Below are 23712 nucleotides of genomic sequence, written 5' to 3'. Positions count from 1 at the left end.
TAGAGTCCCCTCTGGAATGCAATATACTCTCAGATGAGGACATAATAAGAGACAATGCTAAACTGTCATAGATCATGAGCGATGCAAGTTATTTCTTATGCTCAGAAACAGCAATCATGAGTTACCAGAAATTAAAGAAAGCATAAAAAATAGGCCAGCAGTACTTAACATTTTGGCCTTGTAAGTGCTTCATAAACTAAAGCAAGAGATTCTCAATGCTCTAAGAGCAGTGAGCTGTAATTGCAATGGTCAGGAGTGTTACTTACCCCCTTCATCAACAGAACCAAAGGACTCCAGCTGGCGCCTGAAAAGATGGGTGTAGCCAACAGTGCTGGCTTTCATCTTCTCTGAGGAGACGTGGGGTCCTGTCAGGTCTGACATGGAGTGAGCTGAGGACAGCCTCTGAGGGCCCAAGAGGAAAGGTTTTTTTGGTTTTGATTTCATTTGCACCTCACCACTACACACCTCTAGATTTGCATCAGGTGTGTGAGTACTTGGGATGATTGCAGAGGATGTGTCTGAAAACGTCCCATCGTTTTTCCGACCCTTCATTTTGTCTTTTAGTTTAGCAAATGGGGATTTGGTTTTGTCCTTCATTGACAAATCAAACATACTTGCTGTCATGTTATTCCTCATAAACTGAATATTGACATTGATTTCTCCTCTGTCTTTTGTTCTCTTCCCTTGTCTGGATTCTAGGGGAAACCACCTTGAAGGAGAAAAAGAGCAAATTAAGTTGTGTTTTTCTATCATTACACTCCCGTTAGTTGGTTAATGCATCTGGTTAGAACAATTTAAAGTATGAAAATCCAAATCCTGTATCAAAGATTCAACCATTCCTGCACTGAAAATCTTTGTTTATATTTGTTTTCAAAGACAACTTCTTTGCTTATATTTGTTTTCAGCAAAAAAATTCGTTTATATTTGTTTCAAAACTAAATAACCAAGCAAGAGAAGCTCTTTACAGTGATCACCTGTTTCAAAATCAAAATCAACTTTGGAAGCTGACAAAACATCACCAAAGTTAAGGGCTTCCATCTGCTTATGAAGGAGAATTTGTACTTAATTATAAATACAGATACACTTTATTTTTTTTAATAGTCTTCAAGTGTCCTTTATTTAGCAGTGATGTGTATTAATGTATTCTATGTGGCAACTACATGATCTAGTAACCTTTTCTCCTTGGATTTTTCCCAGGTTTACACACTAGCAAACATTTTCCCCTCTTTCCTTCCTTCTAAGCACTGGCTAAGATTTATGACAACTGCAGCAATGCTGGCTAAGAAATATCTGAGAGCCCTGAACAGTCAGCCACCATTTCAATTCTGCAACTGCCTCCCCTCTGGATGCTGACAGAAACTCCACAGGCACAACTGAGCACGTAGGTGTATCCAACAGCATCCTCTCTTCTGCAGGTCAGCAGCAGGATTAACTTCAGAAATATTTCCTTTGGAACCATGACATAAATCCCCACTCCTTGAAAAGAGATCAAAGGTGTGATCATCTGTTTCAAAAAGCCAAGTGTGCTTCTTTGCCAGGTCCAGCAAAAGCTTTATCATTATCCAAGTGTCTTATTCCTTCCCTATTGTGCTCCATTGTCCCATGGAAGCATCTGCACAATTATGGCTCAATCTTCCCTCCACAGCTTCACCTACATGAATGACCAACACACAATCCCTTCTTCACAACCATCACCAAGAGCCTTTCCCTATTTCAAAAGGTCACAAGGGCATATTTCAGATTCACCAGCTCCAAAGAAGTGCTCTAAACCCATTTTCAGGAGAAATCCATGCACACAGACTCACAACAGTGCCTTACCACCAGTAACTTTTGAATTGGAGAGACTAAGAAATTAAATTGTCTGTTAACACAGATATAAAATGGATTATACAGTTATACATACATTATTCAATCCTGCCAAATATAGGAAAAAAAACAGGTCAGGAAAGGAGAAAAATAGCCCTCAATTTATTTTCAGATTTCATAAATATATTTTAAAGGTGACAGCTGTAATCAAGTTTTCAGGCAGAGATTACATGTTTTGAGTTGAGAAAATAATTCCAAAAGTGACACACCAAAGACATAACAAAAGGATAAGGAGTATTATTATGCCTTTTTTTTTAATGTTGCTTTGTGATATTCACAAGATTTTATACTTCATACTAAAGCAAAATAACGAATCAGACCTCCTCTGTTCTCACAATGGACAATATAAATCCAGACCAGTAGGCCCAGAAGCTCAAACCAGGTGAAGGATAATTAAATCTTTAGGAAAATAGCTTTTCTTCTGTTGTGAGGCAACTTCATTTATGTACTTTAAATGAAATACAAAACCTGGAATATGTGTCTGAAGAAGATGGATTGTTTTTCCTTTTAGTTAATAATGCTTCAATTCTTTGGTAACTGATTCCAGAAACACTTTAAGTCATCTATAGAGTTGTTACAGAAAACAAAAACAGAACCAAAAGTCAATTGTCTGTGTGCTACATAACATGGCAAAAACTGGAAGACAAGATAGCCTACTTTCATTAAAACTCTCCTTAAAAGAAAATATGTTCACATATTCCCTTAAAAAAATAGAAACAGTACCCAGCCATAGTGAGCAAGCCTTGCTCAGACAGCTCCTGGGCAGATTAAAAACCCCAAACAAAAACCATCCTGCAAATGAGAAAGTCCTCCCACAGCTCCTCAGCCACACACTAAATATACACACCAGCACAAATAAGGCTCATGAGTGGTTTAAGAAGTGTAGGAGGGAGAAAGGACTTCACTTTTTGACATTCAAATTTAATATCTCAGCCTACACTGTAACAAAACATTCCCTTTTTCCCTCTCCTCACAGGGTTCAAACATTGATACTCTATCTCTGATAAAACTGGTGAATTTTTCTATGTTTCTGCTTCTGAATGACCAAAATCTTAAATTTACCAATGACACTTAACTTGTTTTAGAACAAGTACAAGACATAAATTCTTAATGTTTTGCTATGGGGAAGAAGGTATTTTATTTTAAAAAATTATTTAACAATTATTGGTGTTCTTACCACCAATCAACAATGCTGTGTCATTACCAGCACTCACCTGCTAAGGGCAAATGAACTATTTTGACATTTGCCTCTTCTTAAAGAGAAGCCCACAACTAACACCTTGCCTTCATAGCTTCTACATTTCTTTTCAAAGCGTATCTTGAAGAATTTGACATTAAAAGTTAGTTCAGATGGGAAAACAAAGAAACTCTCCTTTCCCTAGGAAGACAACAGCAGGTCCTGCTGGAACCAGGTTCAACACTGCTACTGATTCCAACAGAATTTAATCATAAACTCTTTTACTCCAGCAAAATTCCTCTGGTCTTCAATGGAATTTCTATTTGAATAATGATTGCTGGATCAAATCTTTGTATGAAAGACAGATATTTAATTTTCATAGGCATTTCAAGAAGGTTTCTTTGTTACCTTGGAGAGTTTATCTTGTTTCACTTATAATGAAGGTTCCATATGCTTCAGCTCATAACAAGACAATATGAGAAGCAGACTCAAATCATGATTTTCCTCAAAATTCAAAGGCAACTAATTACTTTTTTAAACAGATGAGAACAAATGCAGGCAATGCATTTATGTGGAGCTGCACGTGAACGAGCAACTAAGACCATAAATGTTTCTTATTAGAATCTGTTTCGACAACACATGGGCGTGAGCAGCAAATAGAAAAAACAGCTCTGTAGAGGAGAGAAAAAAGAATGGGGAAATGAAGTCCACTGTTTTCAGATAACAACATTTGGGTCCTAAAACACTAAATTCCACTATACTACTGCCAATTTAAAAAATTGAAATGTATTATAAAAGCCAATAAAACTTGCTATTTTGGTTTTGTTTACAGTACTTTTAGCCACAATAAATGCTCCATTTGTCAGGCTGCCATAAGCTTATTCTATAGAAAGCCTGTACAAAGTAGGAAAATAGCCAATAACATACATGAACAAAACATGGTGGCTTTTATGAGAGCAGATGCCCTTTTACTTAATAACCAAATATTACATCCAGTCTTGCAGACAGTCTTTATTTAAACAGACCTTGTACAAAGTCTGGCAAATTTTCCCAACTTCAAAGGAAGCCCTATTGCCTTTGGAATCACATTCATTCTTCTTGCTCTCACCTTCAAATGTTCTCTAGGGCAATGTCCTCCATACACCCTCTAATTTCAACTTTTTTCCCGATGGCTTCCATCAGAACAACCCTTGCTTCTTTCTCTCATCTGTTTTTCAGGGCTTTGTCTGAAACCTTGCACAGGTTTCTGTTAATTTTTACTTTTAAGTATTCTATAAATTGCCCCTCTGCATGCTGACAATTTTCTTGAATGTGCAAAGAGAAGCTCAACATGCAAGGCTAAATAGGAAAAATCCTGCTGACCAGGCAGCCCTAGAAAGCTAAACCCCTATGGAAGCAGCATGCCTTCTTTCTACCCATGACAAGATTAGTTTATTATGGGGTGAAAAAAGCAAACTAAGGGTGGAAAAAGCAAGCTCTCCTAACTTGAGCAGCCTTACCTGTAATGAACCCTCACCTTGGGGAAGACAGACAGGCAGGGTGAAGGAGAAAATTGAAATAAGCTACTACAAAAGAGCAAGTTACAAAACCCTGGCCTGTCTATTTAATTTAAATAGTTAGTGATCTATAGACTTTCAGCTGGTTTTTTCCTTACCTTTTCTGATTTTATCTGTCCTCCAAATCTGCCTCAGAATCTGACACTTCCAAGTGTTATCCCTCTCTCTCCTTTGAAGAAGCATCCTGTTCTGCTCACCATGGAACAGTGAGCAGGATGGGCTGACAGCAAAGTTAAGAAAAAGCACTACCTAATTTCAATTACATTTTAATTATATACTTTGACAGCCTCCCAAACCACTGGGTAACTTATCTACCAGTTTCAACAGGAATTAAGTGTTCCAGCCAGCACATTCATCCTGTGCAAACAATCTCCCAACTCTGTCTTCTGGACAGTGCCAAAGATGGAAAGTATTGAAGGAATTTCCCCATCTTTCTGCTTCTCAAATACACCCCTCTCTACCTTCACTCTACCAGTAATGATCTGTTGAGCTGATCTAGTTTTGCTTTGCTGAAAAACCCAAAGAATTTTACAAAATCTTTATTTCAATTCACAAATTACTGAAGAAATTTTGCAAAAAGCCACATAATCATCACAGCATCCACCAAGGCTTCTGACCTTGATTTTACAGGCAAAAATCAGCACCCTGATCTGCTACACATCTAATTTTCTATACAAGCAGATACTTCTAAATTTACCCCTATAAAAGACCATCAGAATCTCAATGATAGAACATGTCCATCAGCTGTCACAAAAACAAAATTGATGATTATTGTTAAGATAGATACACTGAAGATACTTGTTCCACAAAAGCCCACTAACAAAATGTCCACAGCTAATTGATAAAAAACAACATCCAAAGCCCACAACTGTCTGACATTTTCATTTAGCAGAGTATGCACTTTGAAAAATGCAGAAGTATGTTTTGTGCTAAATCATTCTGATACCATACTGAGAGGCTGCCCCAAAAGTCAGCAAGTAGGAAAAATTAAGGCAAAGGGCTGAGCACAGACTGCATTGGGTATGAAGGGAAATTAAGAGGAAAACAAATTATTTATTAAAATAAGTGATGACACTCACAAAGATGAATATTCTTACTTTCTGGAAGCCAACTGAAATGATATTGAAATAAGTTTAATATAAATACTACAGAGTGACATTGTAACACCACAAAACATATGGGAACTGACAGCTATCACAACACCCTCACTATGGGGTTTGCTAACATCAACTGGAATCAAAGTCATTAAAGTGGTCTTAGTTTACTTATTATTTTGGCTAAAGACTATGTGTGAATACTTCTGTGTTAGAAACAAACTAACTGAAGGTATGAGAATTAAAGCCAGTTATTTGAGTTGAGTATGTGTGCACAGAAAATGGAGAAGCATTTCATTACAGATGGCACTTAGACTCTGACTCAGAGTTATGACTTATTGAGAGGATGTGCATGGATTTTGTTGTCAAAATGTAAATGCTAGGAATATTATTAAATAATTTGAAAATATCACTCCATAATGAAAAATTTGAAAATATCAGTCCATAAAGCTACAGCTGGGCAAAACTTTGTTTTCTCCCATAACCATCTTTCTCTTTTGTTCCTCACTACTGACATCCCTTATTTTCTTTTTTCATTTAATGAGTGGTACCACAAGACAACCCATACAGAATCTCCAGGCTGCTCTTTATTTCTGTGCCTTTAACAAATTTCTAAGTTACTACTCTTCCCACTTTTGCCTTGAGTGGAACAAGATTTTTCTCTTGCTTTAACCACAATAAAGACATTTTCTGTTACACCCTGCCATTTCCACTACTATTGAAGCTCATCCCTTCATTTTTCTTGTTTAAACTAAATTTAAGACTAAACATGAGTAAATAATAGTGTGCTATGTTTTGTAGAAGTATTATTAAAATGGTTGCCACTCATTAACAAGCACTGAGCCCATATATTATCTATTTACTAGTTGTCTGCTTGTTCATAATTCCAGATGTATTTGAAGCCTCCCTCTTGCTTATGCTGCTACAGATGAGAGAGAGGACAGAGCAGAGGCAGTTGAAGAGGGAGTTTATATCCAAGACAGAAGCTGCCAAGAAAGAATTCACATTAATTTGGAAAAAGTCACTTCATTTGCATATCTTCCAGGAAGCTCAGCAGCACTAAAGGCAGTGCCTACCACACAGGGGTACTGATCATGGCCAGCCATGAGTTCCTTTTGTTTGCTTGCTGAGAAGCTGGTTTTGACTCTTTTTTATGATCAACAGAAGCTGAGAGGCATCTTTAGAAAAGGCCAAGATTCCTTCACTGTATTATGCTCAAGCAAGCATTTTTTTAACAAGTGCTGCAATTTGTGTGTGAGTGGAGGGGAGTGATGTTGAGGTATTATAGACCCCAGGGAGAAGAAGAACTAAATCACAAATAAAAGATGTCTCCTCCACCATGTCCACAAGAAATAATAACTCTACATCACCTGCCTTCTCAAATTTATAGCATTCCAAACAAGTGTTACATCTTAAATCAGCCGAACATACAATAAAATGAGACGTCCAGGAAAGCTCATGAAGGAATAGACAATAAACAGAGTGGAATTAGAGAGTAACAAGGATGAAGCAAAAGCAGAGGAAATAAGTAACACCAGGAAAGTTAAGAGTCATTGTAAAAAACAACTGAAAAATACTTCAGTAAATTAAGACATTTCAGAAAGTTAGTATTTTTTATTTCATGGTAACTCAAAAATTTGTTTTGATGCTATGCAATCAGATTATGAGCAGCATTAAGGCAACTGTAAATTATAAGTGAATTGAAATTATTTTAAAAAAGCATATATGCTTAAAAACAGTATGTTCATTGATTGATGTTCATTCATTGATGAATATGTTCATTGTTCATTGAAGAGTAGAAGAGGTATATTTATTTTGCGAGAGCAGACAGAAACAATTGCCATGTATTTCTTAGCATGAATTAAAAAACTCACGCAATGTTATTGCAAAAAATAAAAGCCATGTCAGAAATGTAACATTTGAAAACTTCTGCTAAATACACTTCCATTAAAGCTTTTCCAAAGCTTTTTGAAGTGTTAAAAAACCTCAGTAAAATCTTTCAGCATCTGGAGCCTAGTTTTCAGCGCTGGAAAAAAGAGCAGAAGTAAAAAGTCCCTGTCCATTTCCAACTACAGCAGAGATGAGATGTCAGAGACACAAATTTACGAACTTTCACAGTACAATGGGCATTTCTGCACTAGGAAAGAAAGAAAATTAACTGGGATCCTGCAGATGCTTTGGATGAAGTCTCTGGAAGAGATCTAGTGAGGGACCATCTGAGCTGCATCTGGACCTAACTGTTCCAGCAATTTTTACTTTTAAGAATTTGAAAAATCATCAGTTTCAGAAAGCAAAAGGGCATTGTATGATATTGTGTACAAAATTTTCCCTATCAAGTTATAGTAAAGATACTACATTGTTTTATTAAGTCTTGAGCCAGAGCAAGTTTCTTAGAACACAAGACCAATCCCATCATGAGACCTCTGCCTGAAAACTTTACTGCAGGGAGTATTCGTCTTAAGATGTGACAAGTAACATAAAAAGCTCCACAGAAAAAAAAATTATTTTTCCCTAACATAATGTTCCTGAGTCTGCAATGATTTTTGAAATTTATTTCTTCCAAATTATAAAACATTAAATTAAAAAAATATGTAAAAAGCCAAATGTCACACACCCCACGGTCTTCCTAGGAATTCAGAATCAGCTGGTAGCCTTCACTTCTCATACCTCCTTACTAAAAAAGCACTAGGGAATTGCTGACATGGTTCAGCATTGTGCAGAATATTAAATATCTTTTTTGCAATACCCTGGTGACTCTTGAGTCTGTCTCTTACAGCACCATATGTACAGCTGTGTTGGAAAGAGGAAGCTATTAAATATATTAAAAAGTAGAAATATTACCAATAGACACTTCATCAAATAACTGGATCTCATTCATCCCCAAACAAAGCAAGAAATGTTAAGGTTACATCAACATAAGAAAATAACTCTGGATTTAATAACAGCACAAGCCTGTTGAACATATTTGAAAGTAAAAACATTGCTTAATAAAACAGATTAGCGTTTCTGAAACAATGAATATAGCTTTCAACCATCAGAATGCTTCGGTAACAAAGACATTGGACTTGGTTTTGAAAGGTGCTGGGTGTCTCAGTTCCCACACCACACTCACAGTTAGAAGGTCTTCAGGTCCAAATATATTACCCCTAGTTTACTGCCAACACAGGAATAGGAATATTTTCTATCAAAAAGGATTTAATAAAGTGGGGGAAAAGAGCATTTTGTTCGAGATTGCATTCGTAAATCTATCCTTGAAAGTTTGCCCTCGTCCCACACACACATACAAATATTGCATCCACATCTCCAGCGAGTGCTTCAAGGAGACAGCCACGACCCACCCGCGTGGCACGAGGGCACACAACCACAGAACTTCTCAAAAACATCGAAACTTAAGAATTAAGTTACTTTTTTTTTGTCTGAAAGCGAGTTTTAGAAAGGACATTTTTGAGGTTTCTAAGCACCTAAAGACACCAAGGGGAAAACTGGACTTTTCAGTGGCTCCTTCCTGGTAAGAATTTAAATCAGCATTACGCGAGAACGCGCTGCCAAAAATCCCACTTGCCGCCCAGCCGCACTTTTACACTTACATAAGACTTTTACAAGTACGGCTGTTCGGCCCTAGAAGCCTAACACCCATCAACTTTTAATAAGATTTGCAATCTTAAATGCTCAAGTAACTTCTGAAGAAAGGACTCAGGCTGTTTGTAAAGCTTCCCCCGTATGCCCCCATCTCGTGCAGCAGAGCTCGCAGGCAGCGCGCGGCGTTCCCCGGTGATTTCAGCGCTGCTCTGGAGGAACTGCTCCACAGCTACATAGCAGGAGTTCCTCCCTCCCACTTCAGAGAAAGAAATGATAAAATAAAGAACACCTATGGAGCCCTGCTAAGCATAACTTCCTATAAAAATACTGCAGATCTGAATGTTTGTTTTACTATCACAAGGACTGTGTTACTTACCCCACTTAAAAATTTCTGGAATAATTTTGCAAGACTAACTCCAGTACTACTTTTGCTAAACCTGGTACAGGAGGTTACGTTTCTTCTTCTAGGGAAAAGAAGTTTTGTTACTCACAGTAATAATGGAATAATTTACATATTTTACTCCAGCTTCTGAACACATATTTCTATCTAGATTTACAGTCTTTACTTCTCGTAGGGTTCCTCCCTCATTCATTCACCTTGTTTTTCACCTTGTTGCTAGGTGTTGCAACTAAGGCAGTTGACTACTGACTTGCAAGATAATTACAACTTATGAGTCAAGAATTTTTAAGATACATGTCTAAAGAGCAGTGAAACTTCTTGAATCAAGTGTTAACAGAAATTAAGACCCTAAGGCTACAGGCATCACCATGTATTGCATCAAGATAACTGGTTTATCCATAAAAAGGTAAGCAATTAAAAAGTGCAATACTCCAGGCAGTGAACCCACAAGAGATTCTGCACAGACTTCTTCTTTCCTGTCATATGGTTTGTGAACATACTGTGTTGCAAAAAATTCAGTTTACAAAAACAAACACCAGGGCAAAGAGACTTGGACTTGTCTTTGGTGCTCTTCAACCTCAGCCATGCACTTAAGTAGGACCAGGTTTTGAGGTGGTTTCAGCAGAAACCATTGCCTGACCAAGAAGCCCTGCCTGGTGTTAACCATATGGATTTCCATTTCCAACTGCCAATGCTGCTGGAGGTCCAACCCTGGCACAGTCACAGACAGACAAGCAACACCAGTCTTTTAGTGGCTTGGATGCAAGTTCAGCACCTCACCACAGACCCACCATCACTATGGATACCAGACTTTAATTTCAGCAGCTGAGATTTGGGCACAGGAGCCTTTGTACTCTTCTGAAGAGACACCAGAGGAGGAAAGGTACCTGGAGCAGGAACTTTTTAACCACTGCAGACAGATCTGTCAGCATTTATGTCACTGCCAACACAGACCTCACTTGGAGGTCTCCAAGCTGTTCTGATTCAACTTCTGTGGGAGAAGCATATCTACACCAAACCCAAAGCATGGGTCACAGGCATGCCTGTGGTACTCTCATACCTACAGTCTGAGTTACACACACACATGGAGGACAAATTATGCTGGTACCAAACACCTTTGTGCAACCATGGAATTATAACAGCTTTACTCATTTAGTTGAAAAACTCAGAGAATTAGATAAGTACAGTTCAACTTCAAAAACTGTTATGATGCCTTTTTTTAAAAAAATTCCTCTTTTTGCATTCCAGTGCCTGAACTTCCTGGCAAACACTATTTATTTGACAAAGGCTTATGTAGGTAGTGATGGAAGCTACCACAAGAGCTGAAATTTCTCTTCAGTCTTCTCAGCTGAGGCCTGCTGTACAGTGCAGCCTGTGGGATCATGGCCTAAGATTAATCAGGACCAGCAAAGCACTGTGCTGTTGTGGTAAGCCTTCATTAAGTCACAGTTCATTGACCACTAAAACATAAATATAAAATATTTAAAGACACGTGGTTGAAGCAACTGAAGGAAAACAATTTTAAAGAGAACCACACCAGCTTTCAGGGCATCTGAGTCTCAAGCATGGTTCAAACTGAGGTAGGAGATGAATGGGGGTATGGCCCTGTGCAGAACAAAGAAAAATGCTTAGATAAACAGTCTGTAATGAGTTCATGTTACACACAAGAGTTTGGCAGAAAAGTTAATGTTATTGACAGTCCTTCCCTGTGCACAGTAAGCACTTTGATTACAGTAAACTCCTCTGGAAGAGGTCAGGCCACAATGACATAACTGTATAGGTTAAGAGATTTGAACACAGAATCAATGACAGAAAGATACTAATTTCATTTCAAACTACTTATGTTCATAGTAAGGCTACTATTTCCCACCCTCCCCAAGTGCAACTGTCCAAAGAATACAAATTATAATGAAAAAAACCAACCATCACTTACTCTGTTTTCCGCCTTTGCTTGTCTTCAAATATATCATTCAGACTTATGGCTACCTGTCCCAAAAACCTGTCCAGCCCCACCAGCGACCTGTGCATGACAATCAGGTACAGGATGTATTTTTCTGGATTCTCCTGCATGAGTAGTCCAGGGAGCTCGAAGGAGGCCTCTTCTTTCCAGATGGGATCCAGCGTCTTCTCAGCCACCGAGGTGGAATACTTCTCCTTGCCCAGCTGGATGATGGTGTAGGCATCGTTGCTGCCATTTTTACCTTTTGGCTTCAGACCTTTGGCTTGAAGAACCGTAACTTGCACGTGAGTTGGGAACCACTTTTGGGCTTGCTCCGCCAACATCATCTTTGAGGATCGCAGCAGCAGCAGCAGCAGCAATAACAACAAACGCAAAGTCTGTCAGTCCTCGAGGGACTGCGTAAGGGCACTTACGGCGGAGACACCTGTCAGGGGCTCGGCTGGTCCTTCCTCTAGCGCTGCTGGCCGCGGGTGGCCCTCACCAGCCCGCGGGTCCCCCCCTTCCCCGGCAGCCCCACCTGCGGCTCCATGGCCGGGGGCTGCAGGTCCCGCCGCAGCCCCGGCCCCGCCGCCCTCCCGCGCCCGGCCTGGCCCTGCCCGCCGCTGCCGCCGGCCCGGCCCCGCGCCGCCCCCAGGGCATCCCCCGGGCAGGGCCGCTCCGCCGCGGGGCCCCGCAGGCCGGCGGCGGCCTCCCCCTGCCCGTCCCGGCTCGCTGCCGGCGGCGGTTCGGTGCCGGCGGGGGGCTCGGTGCCGGGCTGCCCTCGCTGCCTCCGTCAGTCCGCCCGTCCCCGCCGCGGCCGCCTCAGCCTCTCGCCGCGCTGCCCCCCCGCCGCCGCCCGGCCTGACGGGCCGGCTCCGCCGCTTCCGCCTTCCCCATGCTGCGGGCGGCGGCGGGCAGAGGGCAGAGGGCAGGGTTCGCCCCCTCCCTCTCCTCCCTCCGCCGCCGTTCCCGGCCGCCCGGGCAGCGCTGCCCAGCGCCCCGAGCACCCCCGCTGCCGCGGGCAGGGCCGGAGAGGCCGCGGCTCCCCCGGGCGTGACGGAGCGCTGGGCTCCCGGGGCCCCCTCCCGGCTGAGAGCCCCGGCCCGTTAATTAATTCTTCGCTATTTTTGTTTCTGGAGCGGGCAGAGAGCTCTGCAGGAGCTGTGGAGAGGAGGGTACTTGGCTAAAGGCGTATATTGTTGTTATTTTTATTCAATATTAGGGGCTTGGGAATGGCCTCGGAGCCAGCCGGGAGTGGTGCTGCTCTGGAACCCATCCTGCTCCAAATCGCTTCGGAAACGTCTTTATTTTCCAGCCCCATCCATCCGCCCTGGAAAATCTGTTGGATTTAAATGAGAGAGTGAATATTACAAAATACAAAAATATTAATAAAAATATTATACGAGATGTTTTGAGGACACATAATTTTGCTTATGGTACACCTGGAGATTGCACGTGTTTACACGCGCACCTGTAAGTGGAGTCACGGGTATTAACATCGTTTCTACCAAAAAAAAAAAAAATTGGGTTGCAAGTTGTATCCCATCCCTGCAAACCATAAAAAGCTGGGAAACCAGCAGCCAGGTCAGATAATACTTCACCCACCACCCCTCACTCGTGACTCCCCGGTCTGTGGCTCACAATTTACTGAGCAAAGAAACCTTGGGGGACGTTCCCACAGCTGAGACCTACAGAAAATGAAAAACTTAAATCTGAAGTCCATTAGGGAGAGTAAAGTATGATGCTACCCAAAAATACCTAATGCCAAGCAAGTTATTTTCCAGGGTCCCAAAAAGGGGGGATCACCAGTATACATACAGTCATTAGCCTGAGCCTACCTCATGTCATCTCTGTACACAATTTTAATAAATACATCATTGATGCTCAGTTTTTGCCTGGCAGTGATAGCTGTCTGCATGCTGTGATAGTTAACACAGTGCTGGCACTTCTTTCCTCTTCCACATTGTATCTGATTTTTCTTGATAGGAAAATAGATGGTCCAGTTGGAAATGGTAACTTCAATACATGTCCTGGGAGCATATATTTAAGTAAAAATGTATAAATGGATCATTTAGGATAGTAGTTTCTGAAAGCATTACAAATGCAATGGTTGTCTGCCTTGGTTTGTGATGCTTACTAATGGTCAATTAAGGTTGCAGGTCAACTCTTTTGAGATAAATCTCCATCCCCTCACATGAAAAACCCTGAAAACCCCTGAAAACCCCTTCCTACTCTGCAGCTGTCATTCTTCCATATCCTCAGGTATCTTTCCCAAATGTTCCACAGTGAAGCTCCCAGGAGGAGCTGCTGTGCTTGGGGGGAGTTGCAGTATTTCGGGCTGGAAGAGCCAGAGGGGATTATGGTGCCAGTGCTCTGCAGGAGATTTAGGCCATGGGGGAAAGCCACAGGGTACTTCTTGGAAACCAGAGAGACTCATGTACATCAGAATATTTCTGAAATTAATTTTACCACATACAAATTCTCTTTTAGTAGTATAATCTTCATTGCACTAAGTAGAAACCAAGCATGATGAACTCATCAAATCAAAACAAGAAATGAATTTTAGGTAGGCAGAATGCATTTATTTAATAGAAATTTAAGTCAAACATCATGTCCTGCATGCTGTGTCTTAGGAGAATTTTAACGAGTTTTACAAGAAGCAGGTTTTGTGCTTTTTCCTTGCTTTTTATTGGTATTCTCTAATTTCTTGTAATTGTCTCTTTCTAAGCAGGAGCTGACTGGAATACATGTGCACACGGCTGAACAGGGGAAGGTGGAAGAACTTTTGTGCTGCTGCAGACCATATATCAGTGCAATACCCAATCTGCCTTTCCTGCTTTCAAAAATAAACAGATTATTAGTCCTCTACTCCTTCTGTGCAATCTGGCATGTGAGAAGAGGAGTGTGGAACCTTTCCCCTTTCTCATGTTTCTCCTCTCTGCTCAGCTGGTGGAGCAGGCACTGGGGAGATGCCCCCTCAACTCCTCCACCCCTGTGCTTGAAGAGAATTCTGCTCAAAGGTGCACCAGAAATATTTTATTCCCTCTTACACCCCTCTAGGGTCAAGTTGAAAGCTGGCCTTTTGATTTTGTCCTCTTTGGAATAGAGTAATTGTCATCTCCTGGAATGTAGCGTGGGATATAAATGACAAAATATCTCAGAGAAATAATGATATCTCCAGCAGCACAGTGTCCCCTGGCACTGTGTTAGAACATTAATCCAGAAATGACTCAGATTTTCATTCACTGAGCCACCAGGACTGCTCAGTGCCTGTATGCACTGTAGGTTTTGCTCATCACTGTCCATGATTTAGTGAATATTACATTAGAAAATCCATTTTATTTCCTATGTACCATTTTGCTTACAGGACCATACCATTCCTTCAGTGCACCATAGATATCCACTGTTACTCTGTAACAATAATATTTTAAACTCACTGTCACTGCTGTATCATGTTTTCTGTCCGAATCCACTCACTCTGAGGATGTCTTATCATGAATTTTCTAGTCCTTCTTTTCTTTTAGAGGATTTTGAGCTCAAAATGTTACATTTGGAGCTTGCAGTCAAGTATAGCTCCTTTGTATGCTACACTGTGGTGAAAGGGATTTCTCCCTGTGGATGGTAGGTGGCTCCTGTAGTGTTCTGTGCCCTGCCCCTTTTCCCTGTTCTGCCACCCTCTGTGTAGCGTTGGGGAAAGCTGAGAAAAGCAAGCCCAGAATTCTTGCTGATGAAGAAAAAGCCATCAAAGCTGGAATATGTGGCCTCAGAAAATTGTTTCTGCAATTCTAATTTGAAATAGCTGTCCTGTGTTCCTGGTGGATACTCCAACACCCCATCTCCTTGTAGAAAGCGATGAGAGTGAGTTTAAAAATCAATTGTTAACCACAGAACAGCAGTGGATATCCATGGGATATTTAATACAGACCCCTAAAGCTCATGTGTGCCATCTATCTCTATTACACATTCTTCCAGTCATTTCTGACCCAGGACATCAACACTGTTGATTTTTTGTTTGTTTGTTTGTTTGTTTTTTTAAAGAGGCAATTCCAAGAAGTATGGTGGATTTTTTTCAATTCCAGTAATTTGAAATAGCCTCTCAGTTCTCCCTCCTGAGCCTACAGTACATCTGATTAAACATGAGCCTTGATATTCTGGCTGCCCTTTCAAAAGAAAATGCAAGAAAATCTTTTTGCCTGTGCCACTGAGACAATTCCACATTCTGCTTCTCATTTCCAGTTGTGTAGTTGCTAAAGAGGATCAGAGCAGGTGTGTTTACTCTGGTAAACTGTAGCAGGTAATTTGGTGATTTAATTTCTCCCTGATTTCTGTTTATGAAGTAGGAAACATTTTGTTGTTTTTTTCTTATGAAAATGCTATCTCCTCTTTGAAATTATTTGCTGAATAATTCTTAGTTGGCAGATTGCAGGCGTTGTGTTTGCTTTGAACATTGCATTGCTGTGAGGAACAGGCTGGTTTTGTCTTGACATGTGACAAGCTTCTGCTTCCTGCCTTGCTGAAAAACTTTCAGTAGCTGTTGCAACTGTCCAGACTGTTTTCTGGAAAGACTGTGCAATTTTTGAGACTGAACATTGTTGCCTGTTAGCTTTATCTTAGCAGTCATTATTTTTTCAATTAGTGAATTCTTCAGGAATTCACTAGAATTAATTGACTGCAGAAATCAAATAGCTGGGCTCAAACTGCTGTGAATTGGAAAGTTTTTTTCAAGCTACTGGTTTTGTCTGCTCTCTTGGTTTGAGAAGAATTAATTATGCTGGAAGTATTTTGATGTAATTATTAAAATCTAGAAGAATATGAATGAATTTTCCATTCTGATCCCAAATTTTGCAACCCAAAATGTTCAAGGTTTGCTGAGGCTGGGTCAGTTAGGCCGCTGTCCTGCTCTGAGTGATTTCTTTTACCTTTCACATTCCTTGTTGTGGAACATCTCAGAAGGAGGAGACCTTTGGCCTCAACACTAGGGCTGAATTTTCTCTGGTAGGTTTTGAAAGCCCTACAGAGACCTCAGTGGTCCTGAGCTCTCAGGTGCTGCCACTGTCATTTCTTCTGTGCTGTTCTCTCCAGCCATCTGTGGGTTTATCTGCTTGGGATGCAGTTTGTGTCTGCCCTGCCTCGCTCTTCACCTCTCTTTCTTGCATTATTGCAAGGAATGGGATGATACAAGAACCAGCAAAGGAAATGTGTCTCTGAAAAGGAGAGTGAGGGCTTGAAATCAGGCAAATGCCACAGAATTGTCCATTGTTCTGATAGAAATCCAGTACTTTCCATGGGAAATCTGGAGGCATGGATATGGAAGTCCTCTGTGCGATATCAGACTTCAAATAAATGCCAGGTACCACTAAGAGTGTTGGAAGCATCATCTTTTTTGTTCATTTTTAGCTGAACATGTTTCACAGCCTTTCAACACTCTCATCCATTGTGAAGTTCAAAGAGGCTTAAATGCTGTAAAGCAGTCATCAAATACTATAATTAAACTTGCCAGTCACCCAGGTTTGACCCAAACTGCCTGTGTCTCAAGATGTTAGTCAGCTGTCTGGGTTAGATTTCAGTTCAGCCTTTTAAAAACATGAAAACACCTCGTTCTCAGCAGCTTCTGCACAAACCATTGAGCTCTTCTGTCAAAGCTTGCCCATCATGCAAACTCCGGCACTTCCAACCTGACGTAGCCATGGGGTACATCCTGCCCCACACCTGGGAGAATTCAGAATGTCATCAGCAATACCTCCACAGGGGACAGCACCAGTGACACAAAACTCTTTCAAAACTAACCTCTAAGAGCTAAATTCAGATTTGCCCTTGGCTCACCTAAACTTCACGGAAACCTCCAAACTGACTGATGGAGAAGTACCTGTTCAAAAATCACAGAAACACAAACTGAGGCTCAAAATGAAGAGTTAAATTAGAGGTGGAAATTGGCTATATGGCATATATTTTTAGACTTAAATATAAACATTTTTGTCCTGTTTTCAGTACATGTCCAATGACTGAACATCTTAAAGAACTTTTATGCTTTGGAAATAGATATGAGTAATATAGGGAGAATCAAGGATAATTTTGTCATCTTTGCAGAGAATAATTATTTTTTTGTGCTTGACAGAACCTAAGAAACATTAACAGTCGGAAAAAACAGCTTCAAAATGATGACCTTTCTGGTTTCTTAATGAACCAGGAGAAGAAAAAAAAAGAAAGATTTTTATCATTGTTTAAGTATGAGGCTTCTTCAGAGGTACTTTTCCTGTGTTTAAATAACTCCTGCATTTATTCTCTAGGTCATTTATTCTTTATGGGTCTCCAATGATCTCAGAGACCATTACCTCACAAATTCTCCAAAGTTATCAACTCCCTTAAGGACAATCTTGGCAAATACCAGAAAATTATGTTCTAAAAAGAGTCCTTTATGAGGTTAGTTCTGAACTTCTCTAATTGTTTTCCCTCTCAAAGACCTCAAATGGCTTTCTAGGACCCACACATTCAACATCATTAGGCTGTCATGTGAGGACAGACTAAATGGAATTATTTGTACAAAGATTAAATTGTTATATTTACATCATTGATTTGTGCACCAAGGTAGCAGTCACATCAAGTGGGTAAAACACCTACCCACTTTCAAGCATGGTGTGCTCCTTTAAATGACTGAGTAAATGAGTGCTCATTGAAGTCTGGTCTTAACTAAACACACTTAAACTTCCTGCTCATCCCCAAGACTTTTTCCCAGGCTTAGCTGCTCCCAAAATCTCTTCCCAGGGATTTTGTTCTACCAGAGGACGATCCTGTGTCTGTTCTGTTTTTGAAGGGTCTAATGGAATCCACCTTCAGCGCTAAGGCAGCTGTGATTAATCTGCATTTAACCACAGGGTCTCAACACTTCCTGCACATTCATAACAGGAGAGTTCTTCTTCCCTGATGATATAAAAAAACCCACACCCCAACCAAAAAGTTAAATAACATAAAATATGGAGGAAGGGAAGGGAAGGGAAGGGAAGGGAAGGGAAGGGAAGGGAAGGGAAGGGAAGGGAAGGGAAGGGAAGGGAAGGGAAGGGAAGGGAAGGGAAGGGAAGGGAAGGGAAGGGAAGGGAAGGGAAGGGAAGTTGATGTGTTTGTTACACTTAGGTTTAACATGTCTCCTCTGAAGTCCAAGGTACAGCAGGACATGGATTTTCTAACTTCACACACCACATTGCAGTGCTCATATAAAGCCCAGAACAATACTTCATATTTTGGCAGAATTTTTTTCTCTTGCCGAGCTGGTGAATAATTCAGTTTTTTACACCATCTTTCCTCCTACAAAGATCAATTTCAATTTGGCTTCAGCAAAGTCTTAACATAAATATGTGATTAGAGGAGGAATCTAACTTAAATTACTGTAGTTAATTTTTGTGTATGTTAAATGTATGTACTCCAAGCACTCTTCTCCAATGTTACTTAAAACCCTTATATCTTTCAAATGTGGTTTATTCTTAGAAAACTCAAGCTGCTCCTAGAATTCTGCTCCCAGTAAGAGACAAATTAGATAAAAACAACTTCTTGAGAGGAGAGAGCTTGCAGAGCTCTTGCAAGTAGACATGGAGTGCTGCTTAACAGCCTTCTATGCCCTTTTGGTAAGAATTATCCAATAACTAGTATATAGCAGATAGAATTTCACTTTTCCAAAATGTGTGTAGTGCATCTTCTTTCCAACCCCAGAAGTTGGAAGGATTGTGAGGGCTCTGGGAATACTGCAGATTTATTTTGGCACTGCCTAATGCTTTAAGCATCCTGGAAATCAGCACTGGATATGTTCTCATAGTCTGGATGTAAATTAGCCATATGTGCATTAGAGGCATTATTTACAGATTGAATTGTGCAACTAACTATACTTAGGGCCTTAGATAAATTATTTCTATATTGGGTCCAATTTTTGCTGTCATTTACAGTAATATAAATCTAGGATCACTACACTGAAGTCAGTGGGGTAATTACTTTGAATTTTCTCCAGTGTGATGGAGAACAGAATTTAGTCTCTGGTTATTATTTGCAGCTCTTTCCCCTACACTAGGAAACTACTGAGGCTCTTCTGTCACTTTGTCCACTCTCACTTTAGAATTATGCTCAGAAAGTGTACCTGCCTGTGAAAACAAAGTGACACAGGCAGAGTTACTTGGTTTTGGAGTCTGAGTAAATAAAAATGAGAACAGTTGCCTGGTGTTGCTTTGCTCTTCATATTCCTTTGTCTTTGCTTCTGAGAGTTTGAAACCAGAGTTCTTTCTGGTTAAACCTCACTGAAAAAGTCACCACTAATTATGTTAGGACATAGACATCACACTCTGAGCCTCTTCACCACCACTTTAAAAGGTGCTTTAGCAAAAGTGATTTGTCATTACCTCAGAGTTTTCACTGGATCCTCATGGTTTGAACCAATGATGCATCCTCATTTTCTGTTGGTGTTTGACAGCATTGCCTATCAATCACTGAAAAAGCAGTGAGCAACAATAAAAGCTCTCTACAGCAGCTCTTTTGAAATTCCCATCATCTAGAAAATTATGAAGTCAAAGATGGAGTATACTAGTCTCAATAGAAAGATAGAAACCATGCTAAAGCATCAGCAATTGTTCTCTAGAAACACTCTTGCTGATGCTGGGGTAGTGGGATTGTCCATATAAGAACACAGATGTCTCATCATCCAGCAACATATGATATTAAGGCATACCAGTGTTGGATGCAACTTCGTAGCTGTGGTTCAAAAGCTCATGTTAGGGGAGCACACTGGGATACTGGTTATATCTTTTTCAACTCAGTGTTTCTAATGAGAAGAAGATGTCTGAATGTATTTTCTGTAAGTCATAATCATTTGAAAAAGTGCATTAGCAGGCACAGGTCTCATAAGTGATTTTAAATCATCTCCATATTTTGTTTTCCTTCAGCTCTCCTTTGTTTCTTTGCTGCTGCTGCTCAATCTCATTTTTTCTCTCCCCATATTACTGTAACAGCATGTTTGCCTTCATTTCCAGTGAAAGAAAAGCCTATGTGATTAAATGCTTCACTTTGGCAATCAGATATTCTTGGTGTTTATTTATTGAAGGGTCTCTTGTGCAGCGTCCTGTCACTGCCTGGGTCCTTCCATTGCTAATGACAGTATCAAGATGTCACAGAAGCTGATAATTGCCCAACTGCTGAGTTTGAGCAGCATGGTAAAGGCTGGACAGTGCTGAGTAAAGAGGCACATATATTACTGTGCAAATAACCTTTACTCAGCAAAACTCACAGGCAGTTGTAAATACTAACTTAAATATCATCCCAGCCAAGATATGACTTCTCAGGGTCATCCCTGGAATTACTTATATTGCAGAAACAGAGATTTGCTTCAAAATTTAAGTATCCAGCATATGTTCCCAAAGAAGACTTTTATCCAGTGGCAAGCCTGAAATTTTAAGTGTGAGAAAAAAAGAGGTAAAAGAGAGGTCAGAGCACTTGGTTTGTGCACGGCACCAGGGGGATTGCACAAAGCAGATTACCTGGGTCCCTTGTCATGTTTTCTGCAGGAAAACACAGGCAGGGAGGGAATCAGGATGGAAAGAAGAGGCAGTTCACCGAGCCAAGCCCAGGTGACGTGGCTTCCCTGAGCATCGGTGTTGCTGTGCAGAGGGAGCTCTTCAGGAAGGTTTTACCTTGGCTCATATACTGATGTTGGCTTTGCCAGCTGGTTCAGCTGAAGAACTCTGACCTGCCCCAGCACATACTTGGTCACAGGGACCATGATGGTTAACACATTTCCCCTGCCCAGAATGCTTCACCTGGGAAACCTGCACCTAGCCCACTTCCCAGCTCTCCTTGGTCACAGAGCCATCCTGTCTGAAAAGCTTCTGGGGTGAAAAACCCACAGTCCCTTTGTAAAAGTTGACCTGAGAACTAACTGACCTCACTGTTAATAATCCTATATGTTATATCTATTATCAGAATTTGATCATTTCCAGCTTCTATGTCTTGATTCATTTTTATATTTTAAATTATGGCACCATTACACATTTTCTCCACATGTAGGTATTAATATATTGATCAAGTCTTTTAACCTTTTTTCTGATAAACAGATTAAGCTGCAAACATCTATCCCTTCAAGGCAGATATTCCAGATCTTGAAATCATTCTTTTCTGATCTATTTTCAATTTTCCATGGCTTCTTTGAAGTGTGAACACCAAGACTAGTCATGATATTCCAGTAGTTTTCCCACCAGCTCACACACAGCTGTACTTCTTGTGCCAGAATCCCTGGCCCAGTAACTCTGCTGCTAGCTTAGGTTGAGGAAATTCAATCTAGGGTATTAAAACACTTGTTATATATTTTCCCTGCATAATTGGAAAGCAGTGAGAGATCAAGCAATGGATGAAATCTGTGGGGGGAGAAAAAAAAAATTCCAATTCTCAAGTTAATTGTCCTGAAAAGTTTGGAGAAATTTACTGCAGAGATACTCTCCCATAGAGCAATCAAGTGCTGACTGTAAGTCTGTTTATGCTTTGGACACATCTGTATGGCAGCAGCATAAAGAGTGTGGCATGCTGTTTAATATCTGTCAGGCTTCTTTTTTAAACCACTTAATAAGCATGTATGTAAATTCTACGCAATAAAAAAGTTCTTACAACTAGAACAAGAATAACCTTTTATGTGGTGGCTCCCACCCTTAATCCCAGCTTCTACATGCCAGTTCCTCCCCCCACTTTCACATCCCCATTTCTTGACAGGTGCCAGAATGTTTCAGAATTTTCCTGCAGCTTCACCATGGGAACTGCCATTTCACCAGGAATGAATTTGACCCGCTGAGCAATAAAGCTGAGGCAAAACACTCACACTCCAGCCAGGATGGGGGAATTGCTTGTTTTTCAGTTGGCATGTACTCCTCTGGCAATTTTTTTTTCACTGAGGAGCGTTCCATGTTCATTCAACCTTCCTCTAACTTCACCTTGAGAAAGAAACAGGGCTTTGAAAGTGTCGTTTTCCCAGCAACAGCTGCTGCTTTTAGCATCCAACAGTCTTTAAATCCATAGAAAGCTAGTTTATATGGACAGGGAAGCATTAAATGCTAGGAAATGAGGGTCTTTAGGTAACTATTCCAGATCTGCTATATCTGCAGTTACAGCAATTGGTGGTGTAGGTGGTGTTCTTTTACTGGCTTTTAATGAGACACATTTATTACTGCCTTGCGATAAACCAAAGTACAGCCATAAAAGTGACTTTCATTGAACATTTGTTTGAGTTCTGCCTGGGTCTTATAAAGCTTCATTTGTTCAAGACTTCAGTTTTTGTTTTACATGCCTGCCACCTTTTTGGTAACAGCTGTTATCTCCTTCTCTGGCTGAATACAATAGGCTTACCTTCCAGGACACAACAGGAACTTGTTTCATGACCTGTGTGAGACGGAATTGGGATTTGGTCCTTCATGATCTGCTAAATGAGCAGAGTATCCCAGCCCCTCCATACAACCAGGCAGAATGTGGGCGTGAAACTGCTCACGTTTATTTGTTAAAATTTCACAGCCGTTTGAAACAGTCATTGTGAAGGTTGGTAACAGAAGTGAGATTTTAGAACAGCATCCAATCCAGCAGCCTTGTTCAAGGACTGAACAAAACCCATTGGCTTGAGAGATCTTTGGTAGACCCAAACCTTCTGCCACAGCATGGTGATAAAAATAAATGTGCTTTTTTTAGGTCCAGCAGTGAATTTAAAGCTTATGCATTTCCTTCATCTGCTGGGCTAGTTCACATTTCACTAAATATATGTTCCAATATTTCAGCTAAACTCTCTGGAAATATTCTGCAAGAAATGTTCTTAACAATTCACCTCCGTAAGTTAATACCTATTAAAACCTAAAAATGAATTAGATTTGGAATTTCCTGGATTCTTGTGTTTGTCATGCAAATTTTCAGTGCTGTTCTTTTTATGATAATATGAAATAAAGTAGTTTCTTATAGTAACATTGTAAATCATTTGCTTTCTATTACATGCAGCTGGTTTTGTTACAGTAATGATTTTGTATGGGTGCACACTGCAGTGCGTATTAAAGGCAATGAAACATTCTTTTTTCAGGGCTCACATGCAATTGATGTTTGTGCAA

General features: G+C 40.4%; 1 protein-coding gene across 1 annotated transcript in view; it reads right to left on the bottom strand.

Annotated features, from left to right (window-relative positions):
• Window positions 1-12108, bottom strand: part of RAB11FIP2 (RAB11 family interacting protein 2) — a 32162-nt gene extending 20054 nt beyond the window's left edge. Inside the window, exons 1-2 of the mRNA XM_054637443.2 lie at window positions 11606-12108; window positions 267-709 (exon numbers count right to left, since the gene is read on the bottom strand). Of these exons, the coding sequence (XP_054493418.1) occupies window positions 267-709; window positions 11606-11958 (796 nt within the window). The 5' untranslated portion in view covers window positions 11959-12108. The remainder of the gene's footprint in view (window positions 1-266; window positions 710-11605) is intronic.
• Window positions 12109-23712: the final 11604 nt, after the last annotated feature.

This window comes from Agelaius phoeniceus, chromosome 9, assembly GCF_051311805.1.
Source record: "Agelaius phoeniceus isolate bAgePho1 chromosome 9, bAgePho1.hap1, whole genome shotgun sequence".
Lineage (NCBI taxonomy): Eukaryota > Metazoa > Chordata > Aves > Passeriformes > Icteridae > Agelaius > Agelaius phoeniceus.
Note: the sequence above shows the minus strand (reverse complement) of the source record. Positions and strands in the feature narration are given on the sequence as shown.